General features: G+C 42.1%; 2 protein-coding genes across 2 annotated transcripts in view; both read left to right on the forward strand.

Annotated features, from left to right (window-relative positions):
* LOC116042989 (polymeric immunoglobulin receptor-like) overlaps positions 1–12,652 on the forward strand; it is a 32,984-nt gene extending 20,332 nt beyond the window's left edge. The window contains exon 8 of the mRNA XM_031289473.2: positions 12,376–12,652. Coding sequence (XP_031145333.1) covers positions 12,376–12,516 — 141 coding nt within the window. The 3' untranslated portion in view covers positions 12,517–12,652. The remainder of the gene's footprint in view (positions 1–12,375) is intronic.
* A 676-nt stretch (positions 12,653–13,328) lies between these two features.
* LOC116042956 (tektin-4-like) lies at positions 13,329–15,999 on the forward strand. Its single transcript, XM_031289441.1, has 6 exons — positions 13,329–13,336; positions 13,570–13,754; positions 13,911–14,089; positions 14,743–14,907; positions 15,652–15,722; positions 15,852–15,999. The coding sequence occupies exons 1-6, from the start codon at positions 13,329–13,331 to the stop codon at positions 15,997–15,999; spliced, it is 756 nt and encodes a 251-aa protein (XP_031145301.1).
* The last annotated feature ends 3,429 nt before the right edge of the window (positions 16,000–19,428 follow it).

Genomic DNA, 19,428 nt, shown 5'->3' on the forward strand with positions numbered 1-19,428 from the left:
GCTTTAAGATTTTTCGTACTATTTGTTTCATATTTCTGCATTTGTGAGTGATTATCAGTTAGAAAATATACTCAGACCTCACAATGTTCTACGTCTTTTGTCATTATTTAACCTTTGAAGCCAACAGTTCAGTTTAGCATAAGCTTTTAACTTTTTAATGAAATTCATACGTATTAAAACGATTTCCACTTTTTCAACTCTTCTCACTACTTCAACTTCTTCTTACTGATTTAAGCTATTCAACCAGTTTAGCTTTAGCAATTCAGCTATTCAGCATTCCCACGCATTTTCCGCAGGAAATGCATTTTCTATAAAATAGAATGTGTCTTATTTTATCAGTAATTATGATCAAACAAAAGAAACATCATTAGATAATGTATTTATATACTGTATGTACATATTTACATATCTAACCCTATAACATATACAACAGAATAGAAATAGAAATAGCTAAAAACTGAAAACATGCCACTCAGTGACATATCATGTTTGAGAATTGTCCTTCACATGAGGAGCGAGATCCCGCGGATCCACGCGACTACGCAGGTGAAGTGTGGCTCCCCGTGTGAAAAGCCCTTTATTCCCACAATGGGGACATTCTCACTGTTGCAGCATCGAGGGAAAGAGATAGCTTCATATTTCACTTCCTTTACGACAACTTTTAACATGTACAAGATAAACATGAGCAGGGGCTAAACGGCTTTTCAAATCCAACATGAAAAGTATTGGACAGTTTGAATAAAAGTAAAAAAAAAAAAATGTTATTGTGGTAAATGCACATCTTAAATATTAGGTAGCTGCTGAGCACACATGGTTATTGGAGTTACAGAAAATGGCGTCCCAACTGGCGCATACTTGGGTGTACTGCTCTTGTGTAAAGACATCCATCTTTTTCCTTTCCATATTTCGTAAAGTGTTCTTTCTTTGCCATATTTTAGGAACCATCAGAAATCATAACATTCATACTGTATATTCAAACATAAACAAACTGGTATACGATAGCAACAATAGAATCAAAGATAGAATGGAATAGAATCAATAACCATTTGGATTGAAAACATAAGAATACATGTTGTTGTTGTTGTCATAACGACACACTATGAATACTGGGACCCAACTTTAGTTCTGACACAAATTCACTCAGACAGCAGTTGGTATCAGAGAGTCATTTGACTGTGACAATCCAAAGGTGCACATCGCAACGAGAGAAAAGACACTGGTCAGCAGAATACGAAGTTGGAAAACATGGAATTCCACTCCAGAGAGATTGAACCGCAAATTAATTTCTATCTCAGTTCACTTGAAGAACAAGTACGGTGTATACTGAAGGACAGCGAGGCAAGGCTCACCCAATGTGAATCTGAGGGAAGAGTTCACCTGATCATCCGAGAGGACTTGCTGGCCAATGTCCTCGATCAGCTCCAACAACAGAGAGAGGGCAGCACTTTGAGCCATGACAAAAAGCTGATGCAGAGGGAGATGTGTGACTTAAAAGTTCAGCTTGCTGAACGTGTCCCCTCCCCACCCAGGGAAACAGAGTATCTGAAATCCCAGCTGGGAAAAATCAGCAACAGACTGCGAAAAACCCAAAAAGATCTCGAGCTGCAGTACTTCATTACTGAAGACCTGAAGGTCGAATTGGAGCAGATTAAGGGAGAGAAGGAGGCCTTTAAAAATAATGTGGAGACTCAGAAGATGGAGCTTGGTAAAGAGAGACAGATGCTCGCGGTAGGTAAGACCACCAACGTGATGTTGGAGAGCTATCTAGAGATTGAGAGGGCTCAAGCTCAAGAGCTGAAGGATAAATTGAGCAAGATGGAGGAAGCTCTCCGAAAACAGGCAGAGGAGGCAAAGGAGATACTGGAAAGATCCCAGGCTTCCCATAGAGCCCAGCTGGATGAGGCTCTGGCTGAACGTGTCCCCTCCCCACCCAGGGAAACAGAGTATCTGAAATCCCAGCTGGGAAAAATCAGCAACAGACTGCGAAAAACCCAAAAAGATCTCGAGCTGCAGTACTTCATTACTGAAGACCTGAAGGTCGAATTGGAGCAGATGAAGGGAGAGAAGGAGGCCCTTAAAAACAATGTGGAGACTCAGAAGATGGAGCTTGGTAAAGAGAGACAGATGCTCGCGGTAGGTAAGACCACCAACGTGATGTTGGAGAGCTATCTAGAGATTGAGAGGGCTCAAGCTCAAGAGCTGAAGGATAAATTGAGCAAGATGGAGGAAGCTCTCCAAAAACAGGACGAAGAGGCAAAGGAGATACTGGAAAGATCCCAGGCTTCCCATAGAGCCCAGCTGGAGATGCAGGACAAAAGCAACAAGAACCTCATGGCTGCTCTGAAGAAGGCTGAGCAGCAGCTGGAGAGTAATCTCAACCAGTGGAAGGAGGACAAGGCATCCCTCCTACAGGCCACAGAAAGCCTGAAGCTGACTCAGCAGGAAAAAGAGCAGGACTGGGAGAGGACCGAGAGCACCATGAGGTCTCAGCTGGTAGATCTTCAGAGCCAGATGATGACAAAGCCAAAGAAGAAGAAGTGGTACAAAAGGCTTCTGCCTGGCTGAGGAATTGTATAGTATTTGTACTTGTATAGTGTCTGTCTGTCTGTCTGTGTGGGTCTGTCTGTGTGGGTCTGTCTGTCTGTGTGGGTCTGTCTGTCTGTCTGTGTGTGTGGGTCTGTCTGTCTGTCTGTGGGTCTGTCTGTCTGTGTGTGGGTCTGTCTGTGTATTTGTGGGTCTGTCTGTCTGTCTGTCTGTCTGCGTGTGGGTCTGTCTGTGTGTGGGTCTGTCTGTCTGTGTGTGGGTCTGTCTGTCTGTGTGTGGGTCTGTCTGTCTGTGGGTCTGTCTGTCTGTTTGTGGGTCTGTCTGTGTGTTTGTGGGTCTGTCTGTCTGTGTGTCTGCGTGTGGGTCTGTCTGTGTGTGGGTCTGTGTGTGGGTGGGTCTGTCTGTCTGTGTGTGTGTGGGTCTGTCTGTCTGTCTGTGTGTGGGTCTGTCTGTCTGTGGGTCTGTCTGTCTGTCTGTGTGTGTGTGTGTGTGTGGGTCTGTCTGTCTGTCTGTGTGTGTGTGTGTGTGTGTGTGTGGGTCTGTCTGTCTGTCTGTGTGTGGGTGGGTCTGTCTGTCTGTCTGTCTGTCTGTCTGTGTTTGTGTGTGTGTGTGTGTGTGTGTGTGTGTGTGTCTGTCTGTCTGTCTCTCTGTGTGTGTGTGTATGTGTGTGTGTGTGTGTGTGTGTGTATGTGTGTGTGTGTGTGTGTGCGTTTGCATGCAGGGCGTGTGATGCGTCAGTGCAGTAGTGTTGCAGTAGCAGTGCTTGTAGTTAGTGTATGCTGCTTCTGCTTGCCACTCTCTGCTTTCAGCTACTGCCACCGGATAGCCCTTTGTTTTCAGGGGCGAAAAGAGGAGCCGAGTGTGTAAGGCTCCTCAGCCGGTACATAGCCTCTCCACTGCCAAGATCTCGTACACGCCTCCCCGTGGCACACATGGTAACTGGTCCCTTGTGGTTCCAGGCTAAGTTGTACAGGATCTCGGAGCAGCAGTGGGCCCCAGAGACGTGGCATGCAGGCCCATTGGTGAGTGGAAACGCCCTGATGCCCGTCAACCACTGTCCCAGTTATGGGTAAATAGCCCCAGCTATGGGTAAATAGTGAAGACCCCAACAGCAGCGCAGGCGGAAGATGTTGGTGTGAGAACCACCACAACGGCTGGGAAGGCGGAAGAAGGCAACCCCACAGCCACGTGGGTTACCTCGGGAGGGTACAGTGGCTAGGGGAGCAAACCCCAAAGACAAACCTGCACCTGGGGACAGGCACAGGTGGAGTCCATGTGGTAGGAGTGAAGATGGTGGGAGTGAGGTCTGCGCACCCACACCCTCACCTTAATCCTCACCTATGCGCAAGCTTCTTGCCGCCACCCCCGAAAAACGTCCTGTGGCGATGTGAGAAAACTGAAACTATTCCTCACAACTATATAATAACTACTGCATACACACAAACACTAGCTACACAAATAATCTTTTAAAATAAATGCATAAAAATGATGTTTGTTGGTGTGACGGCCCTGGGCCTGTCGTACATGTGTACTGTGGTTTGTCTTGTTAACTTGCAGGTGTAGCGGAGGAGATAATGAGATGACTGTGATCACCTGGCCGGTCCTCCCAGACTATTTAACCCCGCCTGCCCCGAGACCAGGCGGCCGCATTCTCCCGACTGCACACCAACATGTTTTCTCTCTGTTTGAGTTTTCCCTTTGTTAACTACTGACAACATGCACCTCACATTCTCCATTACATCCATACACCTTCATTCATCGCTGATACTGACAATCACACCTCATCGTTCTCTTGTTTGCATCATTATTTAATAAATGTCACTTTATTATTGTTACGTTGCTGTGCATCTCCCTGTTTTGTTGTGGCCTGTGAGCCGGTCGTAACAAGTTGGGGGCTCGTTTGCCGTGAGTATAAAACCAGGACCTTGTTTGTGGTTTTCTTTAATTAATCCTAGTTAGTTGCTGTTGAGGCAATTTGGTTAAGTTGAGCTAGTCTATTGTTGTTTAAATGTTAAGTTGCACTACAGTCATGTGTAATATAGTTTGATGTATAAATCAGGGGACAAACGCTCATTTGCATCCTGAACCCCCAAAATATAACTTAGCTCAAATTATTTTATATGTTAAATATAATATACTAAATATAGGTTTTTGTCTGGAGGTACATGTTGGTCATCCAAAGAAAATAATGAAATTAACAACACAAGAGCATTTCTTTCAGGGAGATTTTGCAGGTTTACTACGAGTCTCATGTAGCTTTAGACTTTAAGACTAAACAGGTTTATTTAGTGTCACAGAGCCTTTCAAACACAGCTGCAATTCAAAGTTTTATGAAGAAGAAATGCTTTAGAATATACACTGGTTATTGTCAAATCAGCTACAAACTTGAATTATTTGATATTATCAGTTTACATTTTTGTTTTAGGAATAATCAATAAATCCTATGATTTTAATATATGTAGTTTTGGTTTAAAGGTGCTGTAGGTAGGACTGGGAAGATCCAGGACTTAGCCAACAAATTTGAACATCAACAACTTCTCAGTCCCTCCCCCTTTTCTGCTAAAGCCCAAAACGGTCTCCTCCCCCCCCCCCCACAAGGTAGAATGAATGCGTGTGCATGAGCAGTGATTGACACGCAGTTAGACACCCCCCCCCTGGCCCTGATTGGTGCACCCGAACCGCTCAGGGCGCCTGTTCAGCAGTCGCAGCCCTCTCACTCTGACATCTCTCCATTAGTGCATGTAAAAGGACCGGAGCATGTGTGTGTGTGTGTGTGTGTGTGTGTGTGTGTGTGTGTATTTCAGGCCTGTGTGTAGTGTGTAATAACAACAGAGTGTAAATTTTAATTACCCCATTGGTGATCAATAAAGAGTATAAATTATAATAATGAAAATCAACATCTGAACAAGTTGCAGTGGATTTTTGCTAATCACACTGCATGCTGTAGGTGGAGCCAGAGGAGCCGGATTTTTTTTCAGTTTCAGCTAAAATGACAGAAAGTTAGCTTTATAAGTCTTACCTACTGCACCTTTAATGATGTGCCTGAGCCACGCCTCTTCCTCCGACACAGAAAGCAGACGAAATGTGGCACAGAAAACATCTTATCTGTTGTAATGTTTTATGTCTTGTGTTTAAAGATGGCTCAATTCCATCAAGTGTCCCAGTAAGCTATTTCATTGAGTCAGCATGCACAATACCAGGGCCTCTCCTAAGTGGAATGCAGCCATCATTAATGGTTTTGAATACACCTGTGCTTTTCCTACTATAACATGTCAACATGTTTGCCATGAAAAAAATCTACAGTGTGAGTTGGATCTCGCAGAAAGTGACCATGACCCCTGGTGTGGTGGCAATATTAATGCACGGTGCAAATAGTCCCGGAAATGGTGTCTTGATCTAATATGACTAATAACTATGATAGACTTATTTAAAGGTCCTATGACATGGTCCTCTTTGGATGCTTTTAAGTAGACCTTAGTGGTCCCCTAATACTGTATCTGAAGTCTCTTTTATATAGGCCTTAGTGGTCCCCTAATACTGTATCTGAAGTCTCTTTTATATAGGCCTTAGTGGTCCCCTAATACTGTATCTGAAGTCTCTTTTATATAGACCTTAGTGGTCTCCTAATACTGTATCTGAAGTCTCTTTATAGAGGCCTTAGTGGTCCCTTAATACTGTATCTGAAGTCTCTTTTATGTTTGTGGCGTCTGCCAGAGTGGATGATGTCATCGCTAGAGTGCAGCACCTTAAAAAAAATATCTTTCTCCCCTCTCTATAAATTGCTCTCACGCCCACAATATCTAATTGTCATACACAATTTATACATCAAAACATAGGTATTTGTGTCTAGTTTCAGCCAATGTGCTCAGTTTTGCGATATGCCTTATACTTTTGGCCCACATTTTTAAGTTTATCAACATAAAGTTTACATGAATACGTTCACAAAGGCCTTGTGGTGGTCACGATTACATCATTTCACCGATAGCCCTTATCGTTTTAGCAGTCTGAGGCTTTATTTGAGAGCTTGCTCTGTGTCTTTGAATAGCTCCAGTGTGGCACAGGTGACAGTTTCAGCAGGTGACACGGTCGTTAACCTGATTAAAGATCAAAGAGATCTCATCACAGACTTCAAAGGGGGTTTTCACTGGTCATACGTTACCATGACAACCCTTTCACAGACAGTCAACTTGAATACTACAGGCAGTAATATGAACATTAGTCTACATCTTTTGCGTTCCACTTCTGTCTGACTGTCTCTGTCTCTCTTTGTCTGTCTCTCTGTCTCTGTCTGTCTCTCTGTCTGTCTCTGTCTCTCTGTCTCTGTCTGTCTCTGTCTGTCTGTCTCTCTCTGTCTGTCTATGTCTCTCTGTCTCTGTCTCTCTGTCTGTCTGTCTGTCTGTCTGTCTGTCTGTCTGTCTCTGTCTCTCTCTGTCTCTCTCTGTCTGTCTCTGTCTCTCTCTCTCTCTCTGTCTCTCTGTCTCTGTTTCTCCCTGTCTCTGTCTGTCTGTTTCTGTTTCTCCCTGTCTCTGTCTCTCTCTGTCTGTTGTCTGTTTGTTTCTCTCTGTCTGTCTCTGTCTCTCTCTGTCTGTCTCTGCCTGTCTCTCTCTCTCTCTCTCTCAGTCTTTCTCTGTCTGTCTCTGGCTCTCTCTGTCTCTGTCTGTCTCTGTCTGTCTCTGTCTCTCTGTCTCTGTCTGTTGTCTGTCTCTGTCTCTCTGTCTGTCTCTGTCTGTCTCTCTCTGTCTGTCTCTGTCTATCTGTCTCTCTCTGTCTGTCTCTGTCTCTCTGTCTGTCTATGTCTGTCTCTGTCTGTCTGTCTATCTGTCTCTGTCTGTCTCTGTCTCTCTGTCTGTCTATGTCTCTCTCTCTGTCTCTCTGTCTCTCCCTGTCTCTGTCTGTCTCTGTCTGTCTATGTCTGTCTATGTCTCTCTGTCTCTGTCTTTCTCTGTCTCTCTCTGTCTGTCTCTGTCTCTCTCTCTCTGTCTTTCTCTGTCTGTCTCTGTCTCTCTCTGTCTGTCTCTGTCTCTCTGTATCTGTCTCTGTTTCTCCCTGTCTCTGTCTGTCTGTTTCTATTTCTCCCTGTCTCTGTCTCTCTCTGTCTCTCTGTCTGTCTGTTTGTTTCTCTCTGTCTGTCTGTCTCTGTCTGTTTCTGTTTCTCCCTGTCTCTGTCTCTCTCTCTCTGTCCATGTCTCTCTGTTTGTTTCTCTCTGTCTCGGTCTGTCTTTCTCTGTCTGTTTGTTTCTTGTTTTTCTTCCCTCTTCCGTACGTTTTTTGGCTCTCCGTAACTTACTGCATACGTTGAGCTATTAAAACCATTCAACTTTTAAAATGTTCAGCTCTTTCAGCTAACTTCTTCAACTTTTTTTCTACTATTTATACTTTTTAAAATATTAAGCTTTTTAACACTTTCCTTTAACATTGAAGTCAATGAGATCATGCTTTAAATCCTTCAAATTTTCTTCAGCTCCCAACATTTTCAGCCCCTCCATACTTTCACCACACATTTCTACATAAAGAACCTACGGTTCTCTCACACTGTCTCGCACTCATTAGCAGGTGTGGTGATTAATGATCAAAGACAGGCTTTATAAGTGCTAAAGGAACATTCATGATCTATAGATGATAGTGTAGTGGATAGGGCACATGCCTTTGGTGTGGGAGATCCTGGTTTGAATCCCACTGGGGTACATCAGTCAATATGTCCCTGATCAAGATGTCATTTCACTTTTTCAACTATTCTCACTACTTCAACTTATTCTTACGGATTTAAGCTATTCAACCAGTTTAGCTTTAACAATTCACCTATTCATGTTTTATTTTGGCTCTCCTCTCTTTCTCTCCTCTCTTCTCTCCTTCTCTCTGTCCTCTCTTTCCTTTTGTTCAGCCCCATTCTTTTTACCTAATATATTTCACATCTCATATCAGCTAGATTGATGCTTTTTCGTTCTATGCAGTGTCTGATAATAATACAAAGTATTTCTTCTTTCAGCCGTTTTAGGTAATTCATTTCAACTTTCATCTTTGACAGTATTACAGTTCAGCTTCAAGCTTTTCTAACAATGTATTTTAGCTCTTCACTTGGGTAATGCAGTTTAGCTTCCAACTCTAACAATTTTCCTGATTTTTTAGCAGTGTAGTGCATTTGAGCTTTAAGATTTTTCGTACTATTTGTTTCATATTTCTGCATTTGTGAGTGATTATCAGTTAGAAAATATACTCAGACCTCACATTGTTCTACGTCTTTTGTCATTATTCAACTTTTGAAGCCAACAGTTCAGTTTAGCATAAGCTTTTAACTTTTTAATGAAATTCATACGTATTAAAACGATTTCCACTTTTTCAACTATTCTCACTACTTCAACATCTTCTTATTGATTTAAGCTATTCAACCAGTTTAGCTTTAGCAATTCAGCTATTCAGCATTCCCACGCATTTTCCGCAGGAAATGCATTTTCTAGTATTATACATTGTTTCTTCTGGGGAACATCAATAGCTATATAAAAAATATGCATAGTGATCTATCCAACAGTTGTTGTGACAATCTGAAGGTACAACAGTTTGTGTCATCTATGCAGTAGTTTTTTATCCTCTGCATGGGGGCCGTGAACATTTGTACCAAATTTCATGTGCATTCCTTAAATAGTTGTTGAGATATTTCATTCTAGACCAAGTTGGTGGACCAACCAACTGACCGACAAACATTGCTATCCCCAGAGCCCAACTGCTACCAAAAGTAAGAATATTTCCCAAGTGTACTAAGAAACTTTCTCTAACAGACTTTCAGCAGACCAGCACTGTGATGTCTACTGTCAATGTGGTTCCTACCTTCACTATGGTGGAACCTGTCAGATCACAAGCAACACCTATCCCTGGAAAAGAGATCAAAGGTGAGTGTGTGTGTGTGTGTGTGTGTGTGTGTGTGTGTGTGTGTGTGTGTGTGTGCATCTGTGTGAACCAACAGTTATGTTTTAAAGGTCCGATGACATGCTGCTTTTTGGATGCTTTTATATAGGCCTTAGTGGTCTCCTAATAATGTATCTGAAGTCTTTTTCCCGAAATTCAGCCTTGGTGCAGAATTACAGCCACTAGAGCCAGTCCCACAATAAGCTTTAAGTGTGTGTGTGTGTGTGTGTGTGTGTGTGTGTGTGTGTGTGTGTGTGTGTGTGTGTGCGTGTGTGCGTGTGCGCGTGTGCGCGTGTGTGTGTGTGTGTGCGCGCGCGTGTGCTTGATATAAACATGTCGGGAATTAATGTTGAGGCTTGCTACACGTAAATATCATTGCATTTTATCAGCCGTGGAGAGTAACTATGCCTGTAGTGGAATGGCTTCGAATGATGACCAAAAACGCTTGTCTTTTACTATGACCATTTACTGTTCAATATGTTGCAGTTTTACAAAAAAGAAAGTGAACAACTTGAGCCTGACGGACATGTTGCATCTCAGTAAGCTAGCAAGAGTAGGCTACACTGTCACTGCCCGATGTGAGTCGAGTGCAGATGTGAGTCGCGCATGCGTCACTTTGCGACAAGTAGCCTACAAGATGCTAACGGCTTTTTGAGCTAACGCACAGTCTATGAGCTAACGTTAGCAATCAAACAATCATAGATAGCTAAAACGTTTTTGAAATGACTGCTGCTGCTGGCTACAAGTTAGCAATCAAACACAATAAAGGCTGTCACTTAATGGTGTTTTGAGCTAATGTTAGCAATCAAACAGTCATAGATAGCCAAAACGTTTTTGAAATGACTGCTAGCTAAAAGTTAGCAATCAAACACAACAAAGGCTGTCACTTGAATGGCATTTTGAGCTAACGTTAGCAACCAAACAGTCATAGATAGCTACAACGTTTTTGAAATGATTACCATCTTCTGTTATTGTATGTAAAGAGAAACGTTTATTATTTTATAGATTTCACAAATTTCAGTATGACACGTTATGATGTAAACAGTTTAAATCTGAGCATGCGCGACTCACATCTGCACTCGACTCACATCGGGCAGTGACATACACAACAGGCAACTCGTGTAGCTTACTTCAAAATAAAAAGCACTTCCTGTGACGGTTCGCAGTAATACTAAATTACTGTTAAATAAGGTTGTGTAGGCTACCTTTTCACAAATCAGCTGTAAATCAAGTACTGTAAATAATGTAAATAGTGAGTTTTAATCACACTATAATTGAACATTTCCTTTAGAGTGTTTTAAACTAAACAACATGAATTTCTTATTCAAGTGCTATAAACAAACATTTTACAACAATGCCGTACTTTTAATTGAGTATTTTCATTTTCTCCTAATTGCCTATTATACGTTTTACTTATCTATTTTTTATAGCTTTAGTTACTTTGCATATTTATATTAATTATACAAAATATGAATAATCTATGATGTATTAAAGTGGATTCACAAGCTAGCTGCCAAATCAAACTTCCCCTGTTATTTTGGTAAAAGTAACTCAAAAGTAATGCAAAAGTAGTGTAACGCATTACAATTCAGAGACAGTAATATTGTAATATAACTAATTACTCTCAAATGACAGTAACTAGTAATCTATAATGTATTACATTTTGGAAGTAACTTGCCCAACACTGGTCATTAAGATGTCATAAAAGATAAAAGACCAGTTTGACGATAGTGAATACAGTACAGAGGTGATTTAGGAGTACTGTACTTGTTGCTAACCGCTAACTTTAGTTAGCTGAGAGACAGAGCTCCTAAATCACCTCGGTCGTCAAACTGATCTTATAACTTTTATGACATCTTAAAGAACAATTCCAGCGCAAAATGAACCTAGGGTTTAATAACACATGTGTACTGAGTCGACCGTTCTCTGGGATATGTTTTCATGCTAATCAAATGTGACCAGTTTTAGCGCAAAACAGTAATTAGCTTGTAACGCTAGTCGTCGGGGCATGCTAAAGTAAAAAGAAATCTCTATTTCTATACCATTAACAAGGCTCAAAATAGCACCACACTTCCATGGTAGCGTAATGAGGGTCCCTACATGTAAAGCGAAGCATTGAGAACTTTGTAAGTGAACAGACAGTTTATTAAAAACATAGTTTATAAAGACAGTACCGTTCAGTATAAAGGCAGGCGCCATCTTGGGAAAGCAGTCATGATCAGTCGAACGACGAACGCCTTTAACATAAACATAAACATATCCCAGAGAACGGTCGACTCGGTACCCATGTGTTATTAACCCCTAGCTAGGTTCATTTTGCGCCGGAATTGTCCTTTAATGACAAATCCAAATTGTTTCACTTTGCTTGAGGTCAAAGAAAATATTCATCACGCAATTATAATAGTCTCATGAAATCCAATGTAAAAACCCACCACTTATGACAGTACAGTATACAGTATTAGTTATGTTGTCTTGCTTAATGTCAAGTTGTCATAACACAAACATCTCAAACAATGCTAACTTAACTTTGAATTAAAGTCGTCATCATTTATGGAATGACACCACAACAGTCATAAACATTCATAAAGACTCCTTCATGTTCATGTTACCGCATTTATGTCAAAGCACAACTGTGCACAAGACTCCCACTCTGGTGACATGACCAGTGGTGCTAGATGAAATGTTGGGGGGGTCACCAAAATGATTAGTAATTATTTTCCTTGGCCAATGAATAGTCACACCAAATTTCACAGCAATCTGACCTGTAAATGGAAAGATGTTTTGCTCTGGAGCAAAGTATTAAGCAAATTAAATGACCAACAACCTGATTATTTGGCCATTTTCACGTGTACAATTATAGGAATTCTCATCTGAGATTCTCATCTCATCACATTGCCTTTTATCTGTTTATTTTTGTTGATTCTTTTTTAGATTTATGAAATCGAAGACCTAGCATGCTCAAAGCAGCGGACCGCCAAACCACAGAGCAGCTGTCAACACCATGATGATGAACAAGATTCTGTGTACCAAAACATCACCACAACAGATGATATCTACTATAATCAAATTTAAAGGCAATAGGAGATGAACAGCATGCACATCTGTGATCAAACCTTGCATTTTCGGGTCACATCTGTACACAAATAATCCTGTTTGTATCTCAAATAACAGTTATCCAGCACATATTCACATACCGCTATGGTCCAAGTCTTGCTGAAAACTACAGTGAAATAATTACATGTACAGATTTGTTTAATAATTACCATCAGGTATTTTATTTTAAGTAGGCTACTTCTATTCATTGCCTAAGTAATTGCTTTAACTTCGATTTTACACTATTGCTTTTACCTTTGCACTCATTATGATTGCTCACTGAAAATATTTCCCAGGAGATACATATTGTAAAACACATTAAATGTATTTTGAAAGAAGAAGAAAAAAGAAGTTTATTTAAGCCCCACTTTTTTTGATTGATTTGTTTTCTGTGTTTCTGTGTTCTGTGGGAGAACATTCAAACTCCACTCAGAAAGGCCCTGGCCGGCAGGTTTGAACCCAGAACCTTCTTGCTGTGAGGTGACATATAACTGATTAACTATTGCTCCCAAATTAGAGAGCCACATTTATTTAAAGCAATCATATAGTCATTCGGAAGCTTTCACACTATATGAATCAATGATCTCATGTTGATAAAACCCTGCTGGTTTGAGAGATTTCAACATGTTTTCAAGATTTAATAATGTATTCCAATATCAACCGCACTTGCAACCAATTGATTTGAAATTTGTTTTGGTATAACAACAAAACATAACAGTACATCCTATACCCGACAAAGAGTGTCCTCAAAAACACTGTCACAATTACAATACAGTAACAATACAATAATAATGAAACCGTATAGCTCATATGTCCTACTGTGTTTGTTACACTAAATTAATGACTGAAATTGCCATTTAATCCCTATCAGCTTTGATAACTAATCACCTGAGCCAGAGCTGCTGCTGGAGCTGCTCTTACCAACATGTAACCAGGCAACACCAAACAAACATACAGCTGGGTTTGCTTCAGGACTGTGGAAACTGTGCATAGCCTAGCTGTAGTCTAATTTAATTGTCCAAAAAAAATTAGCTCTGAGGTTTTAGTGTCAAGACCCCACTATGACAGAGCAGTGGCTCAGGGAGTCCCGGTGAGAGACCCTCATGTAGAGCCGGATGTCCCGCAGCCGTCCTCGGGTTCAGCCACAGCGGGGTACAGGTCCACTAAATACTATCCGGCTGAATGGTTCTCAAACTACCGCACCGTGCTTCAGCAGGCCGGTGTTGCACCGAAATCTGTGACACGTCGTGATCTGTGTCCCTCCTATTAAAAGCGTAGCGCCCCCCTCCGTGGTTAAGGTTAGGGACAAGGGTTTGGTTCAGGTTGAGGTAGGGGGACACCGATCTCGATGGGTCACAGATTTCGGTGTAACACCGGTACCAACCACCACGAAGCCCAGAGCATCCAGAGTCCAGAGTCCAAAACTCTGCACCAGGACACTGAGGCTGCCACTTTGAAGACCCAGGCCGTGGGAACACGTCTTCTGGGAGAGAGACTACAAGAGACCCACTACTGGAAGTCTGAGCTGAAGCGGCACGTCGACAAGTGTTGGGTTTTAAAAAGTTAAAACAATGCTTATGTTATGAAAACAATGTACTTTTGGTTTAAATGTACATAATGTTCCCTACAGCTAGATTGAATCAACTGACTAGCCTTAATTAACATCAAAACGTACACGGACTCCCAAGCCGTTTGAGAGCCACCCACTGTTGGGCCAGACTTGATTAGAACAAAGGAAATGCATATCTCTGTAAACTTGAATAGAATTGGCACTACCATGATAAATGACCTTTGTCTTGACCTGGAGTAACCTGACAATTCAGAGGTAGGACCTTATCGTGAGAAAACATCTGACCAATAGGGAGAGATGTCATTTGAGGAACCACCCTCAACTTCTTTAGGATAAATTTGGAATACTGAGAAGGATTCAGGACTGCAAAACTGTGACCCCACAAGGAAGCATGTTCTGTATGTCCGCTGCTTGCACTGTATTGTTTTGTCATGTCACAAGACTGTTTTTATGTGACTCCAAGGAGAAGCATGATTCAGTCCGCTGTTAGCTGCAGTGTAACATTTGCTTTCTGTCTTGTCATTTTCATCATGTTGTTTATTAAACCTTTTGTTAATTCTTTCAATTGGACCCAAGCCTCTCCTTCCTCTTCAGAAATCAAACGATCACGTCTTTTTAGATTTTCTTAACACAAGCTGCTGGCCGACACAGAGTCACTGCTGGCGCTGAAAACGAGGCTGGAGAAGGCGCTGGACGCCACCGAGACTCCGTTTGCCATCGCCACCGATAATCTCAACTGCAGGGCCAGGAGACCTGGAGCAGACCTAGTCCGAGACACTGTGGAGGAGGAGCTGGTGAAGGTAACCATATGCTTTATAATAAAGTTTATGAAGTTGTGTGCGAGACAGGACGTAATTTTTTTGCATGGAAAAATATGAAATATAGGTCTACTTGTGAAATGTGAAATTTAAGCAGTAATATGAGCAATATATTAATGATCAACAAATAAAGAATAGAATGCTACATAAAATAATAGTTAGCTATAAGGACTAGGACAAATGTAGAATACAGCAAATATTTCCCAGAATAAGTTAAATTAATAGGCCTACTTACTGTATGTAGTGACATTAACAATAGTTAGTATGTGGTGAACATTAGTTAACAATATTGACTCATTGTTAATCATTAATGGGATACTTTGGGAATGGACACATTTATACTTATTGGGAGACATAAGTTTTTCAAATTAAAATAATAGAGCTGCAACGATTAGTGAAGTGAAAATTATTATTTTTAACGTTTGTTTCCATTTTCATGCAAAATGCCAACTCTTTTTCCTAAATTATATTAAATATGTATACATACATCTATATATTTTGCTTTTAGACTGTTGGTCGGAAAATTGAGATGAGTAGTTTTATTAACTAAATGACCGATCGAATAAAAAATAATCTGTAGATCCCAATAAAATAACTCAGTTGTTGTGCTCCTGCTATTTTGACTATCAAGTGTCTAGTAGTGAACTAGGTGTAACAGTAAAACATCACCAGCAGAGGGCTCACTGTAACACACACTAACAAGAAGTGTGACCGTGTGTTTTACAGGAAGTGGACTTGATCAGGAGCATCCAGGCTCTTCTGAAGAGAACTAGAGCTCAGGTTGTCACTCAGTTCAAGTGAGTGTCAAAACCCGTTTCCTGAAGGTTAAGCAACCTGTCATGCAAACCCACATAATGTCTTCTTTTTTGAAGCTCTAACAGAGAACTAAATTATCATCCTTCGGTTTGCGTCTTTGTGTGTGTCAGGATGAACAGAGAGGCCAAGCAGACGTTGGAGTTAGACTGGTCTGATAAGTACCAGGCCTACAACTTTGATGACCACAGTGGAAGATACAGTAACATGAGCCCAGATATGCAGCACCACCCAAGCTCAGCCACCCTGCAGGACCCTTGAGTCTTTGTGTGTGTGTGTGTGTGTGTGTGTGTGTGTGTGTCTCGGGTAGTTTGAGAAGACCACAACACACGTGTCCTGCGCACTGTCGACATACAAACAGGCCACACGGCAGAAAACCCAACCCACCATAGCAGCACCCAACACCCCTTGGCAACCTAACCTGGCAACAGCTCAGCTTGCCTTGGCATCTTGGCTAATTCGGGACACACTTATCCCTCCACACAGGGGTCTTAATGTTAACCTTTCGGTGTGAGAGTGTGTAAGATATGGAAACGGTTTGTGCTGCAGTATGGGAGAGGCACAGCAGAGTGGTCAGCTGGAGTCGAGGGAATGGCTGAGGTCAGGGAAAATATATGCATGCTTTCACCCACATATACCACCAATGCATTTTATAATGCGCTGGCCAGGGTGGGGTTGGTAGTTTTAAACGGTGGCACAATATTTTAGGTTGTAAGTATGTCTGGTTTCTACAGGGGGGTCCAAAGTAAAAAAAAAATATTTTTGATCAAGATGTCTTGACAGAGATTGATACACTCAATGAAGTTGACATATAGACATAAAATAGATATTTTAATCACAGATCTTACATTATTTTCATTGTATACTACTAGAATGACAACTATGTGCCACTGTGTTTCTGTCGTTTTATTACGTTACTAAATATAAGTTTCAGTGCTACTGTAATTTCAGGAACACTATTTAAAAACATAAAAAACCACAGAGGTGCCATTTAATAATTGTAATACATGATGGACATATAGATAACATTGTAAATGGATTTATAAAATTATATTTAAAGTTTTTAAAAATGACTTTTATTGCCACATTAATAAATTGAATAACACAATTTATATATAAAAGAGTAACTTTACAAAACCATTGGCTGCGTGTTATGAAATATTAAAGAGAGTATAATGAAAAATACGAAGGAAATTTCCTTTGTCTCCTGCTTGGGGGTTAAAGAGGCACTCCACTGATTTTATCAGGTTACTCATTAAAAGGAGTCCTACTCAAGTATCGGCAGGTTTCTTGGAGAATGTCTGTTATTGACTTTTGTAGTTAATATTTGAATAAATCTGTTTTACGGTTGGTGTGATGTAATGATATATTAGTTAGTTAGTAGTTGATTTCAGAAATTAAAGGTGTACAACCCCAGAGAAGAATGTTACTGCCACACAGGGAAAATAAGAATTACAAGTTGTTAATATTCAGTATGTATTTCATGTAGGCTGCTTTTACCTTTTGAGTACCTTCTGAATAATATTTATCCTGCTTCTAGAAGCACATAGTAGACTGGAGTTACACTGTTTCATTTACATTTATTTTAACCTGTATTATTTGATTAGTAAATTTCGAAAGAACTTTCTTTCAAAAACAAGATGGTCACCACATCATGTGTACTATAATGCAGACTTGTGTGTGCTGAATCTCTTTTATTTTGAAAGTGACATGCCTGTTATAGGAGTAAATGCTCAAAAAAGAACCAAGCGTCTTAAGCACTGTGAAAATGATATCTGCCAACCAAGAAAATATATTGAATGATTTAATCACAGGGCATATTTCATATTATGAGTAATGTTAAATGAGGTAAACATTCATTAACTGTCCAACTGCATTGATGTACCATGAACCTTATTAGTATATTGAGGTATGAGGTTGGATAGAGTGCCACTTTGTGATTGGAATGATTGAACGTCTAATTTACTTTTATGGATAACTATAAACTAAAAGGAACCGTTTGTCCATCCATCCATCTTCGTCCGCTTATCCGGTATCGGGTCGCGTGGGTAGCAGCTCCAGCAGGGGACCCCAAAATCCCTTTCCCGAGCCACATTAACCAGCTCCAACTGGGGGATCCCGAGGCGTTCCCAGGCCAGGTTGGAGATATAATCCCTCCACCTAGTCCTGGGTCTTCCCCGAGGCCTCCTCCCAGCTGGACGTGCCTGGAACACCTTCCTAGGGAGGCGCCCAGGGGGCATCCTTACCAGATGCCCGAACCACCTCAACTGGCTCCTTTCGACGCGAAGGAGCAGCGGGTCTACTCCGAGCTTCTCACGGATGACTGAGCTTCTCACCCTATCTCTAAGGGAGATGCCAGCCACCCTCCTGAGGAAAGCCCACCAAACTCTCCACCCCAACTACGCCTCGATATCCTGTCCATAAATACTACAAACAGGATTGGTGACAAAGTGCAGCCCTGGCAGAGGCCAACTCTCACCTGAAACGAGTCCAACTTACTGCCAAGAACCCGGACACAGCTCTTGCTTTGGTCGTACAGAGATTGGATGGCCCTGAGAAGGGACCCCCTCACCCCATACTCCCGCAGCACCTCCCACAGTATCTCCCGGGGGACCCGGTCATACGCCTTCTCCAGATCCACAAAGCACATGTAGACCGGTTGGGCATACTCCCAGGCTCCCTCCAGGATCCTTGCGAGAGTAAAGATCTGGTCCGTTGTTCCACGACCAGGACGGAATCCGCATTGTTCCTCTTCAACCTGAGGTTCAACTATCGACCGAACCCTCCTTTCCAGCACCTTGGAGTAGACTTTACCGGGGAGGCTGAGAAGTGTGATACCCCTGTAATTGGCACACTCCCTCTGGTCCCCCTTTTTGAAAAGGGGAACCACCACCCTGGTTTGCCACTCCTTAGGCACCGTCCCAGACTTCCACGCAATGTTGAAGAGGCGTGTCAACCAAGACAACCCCTCCACACCCAGAGCTTTAAGCATTTCTGGACGGATCTCATCAATCCCTGGGGCTTTGCCACTGTGGAGTTGTTTAACTACCTTAGCAACTTCCACCAGGGAAATTGACGACAATCCCCCATCATCCTCCAGCTCTGCCTCTACCATAGAGGGCGTATTAGTCAGATTCAGGAGTTCCTCAAAGTGCTCCTTCCACCGCCCTATTACCTCCTCAGTTGAGGTCAACAGCATCCCATCCTTACTGTAAACAGCTTGGATGGTTCCCCGCTTCCCCCTCCTGAGGTGGCGAACAGTTTTCCAGAAGCACCTTGGTGCCGACCGAATGTCCTTCTCCATGTCTTCTCCGAACTTTTCCCACACCCGCTGCTTTGCCTCTTTCACGGCAGAGGCTGCAGCCCTTTGGGCCCTTCGGTACCTTGCAACTGCCTCCGGAGTCCTCTGGGATAACATATCCCAGAAAGACTCCTTCTTCAGTCGGACGGCTTCCCTGACCACCGGTGTCCACCACGGTGTTCGTGGGTTACCGCCCCTTGAGGCACCTAAGACCCTAAGACCACAGCTCCTAGCCGCAGCTTCAGCAATGGAAAGTTTGAACATTGTCCACTCGGGTTCAATGCCCCCAGCCTCCACAGGGATGCACAAAAAGCTCCGCCGGAGGTGTGAGTTGAAAGTCTGTCGGACAGGGGCCTCCTCCAGACGTTCCCAATTTACTCGCACTACCC

The sequence above is a fragment of the Sander lucioperca genome, chromosome 4, assembly GCF_008315115.2.
Source record: "Sander lucioperca isolate FBNREF2018 chromosome 4, SLUC_FBN_1.2, whole genome shotgun sequence".
Lineage (NCBI taxonomy): Eukaryota > Metazoa > Chordata > Actinopteri > Perciformes > Percidae > Sander > Sander lucioperca.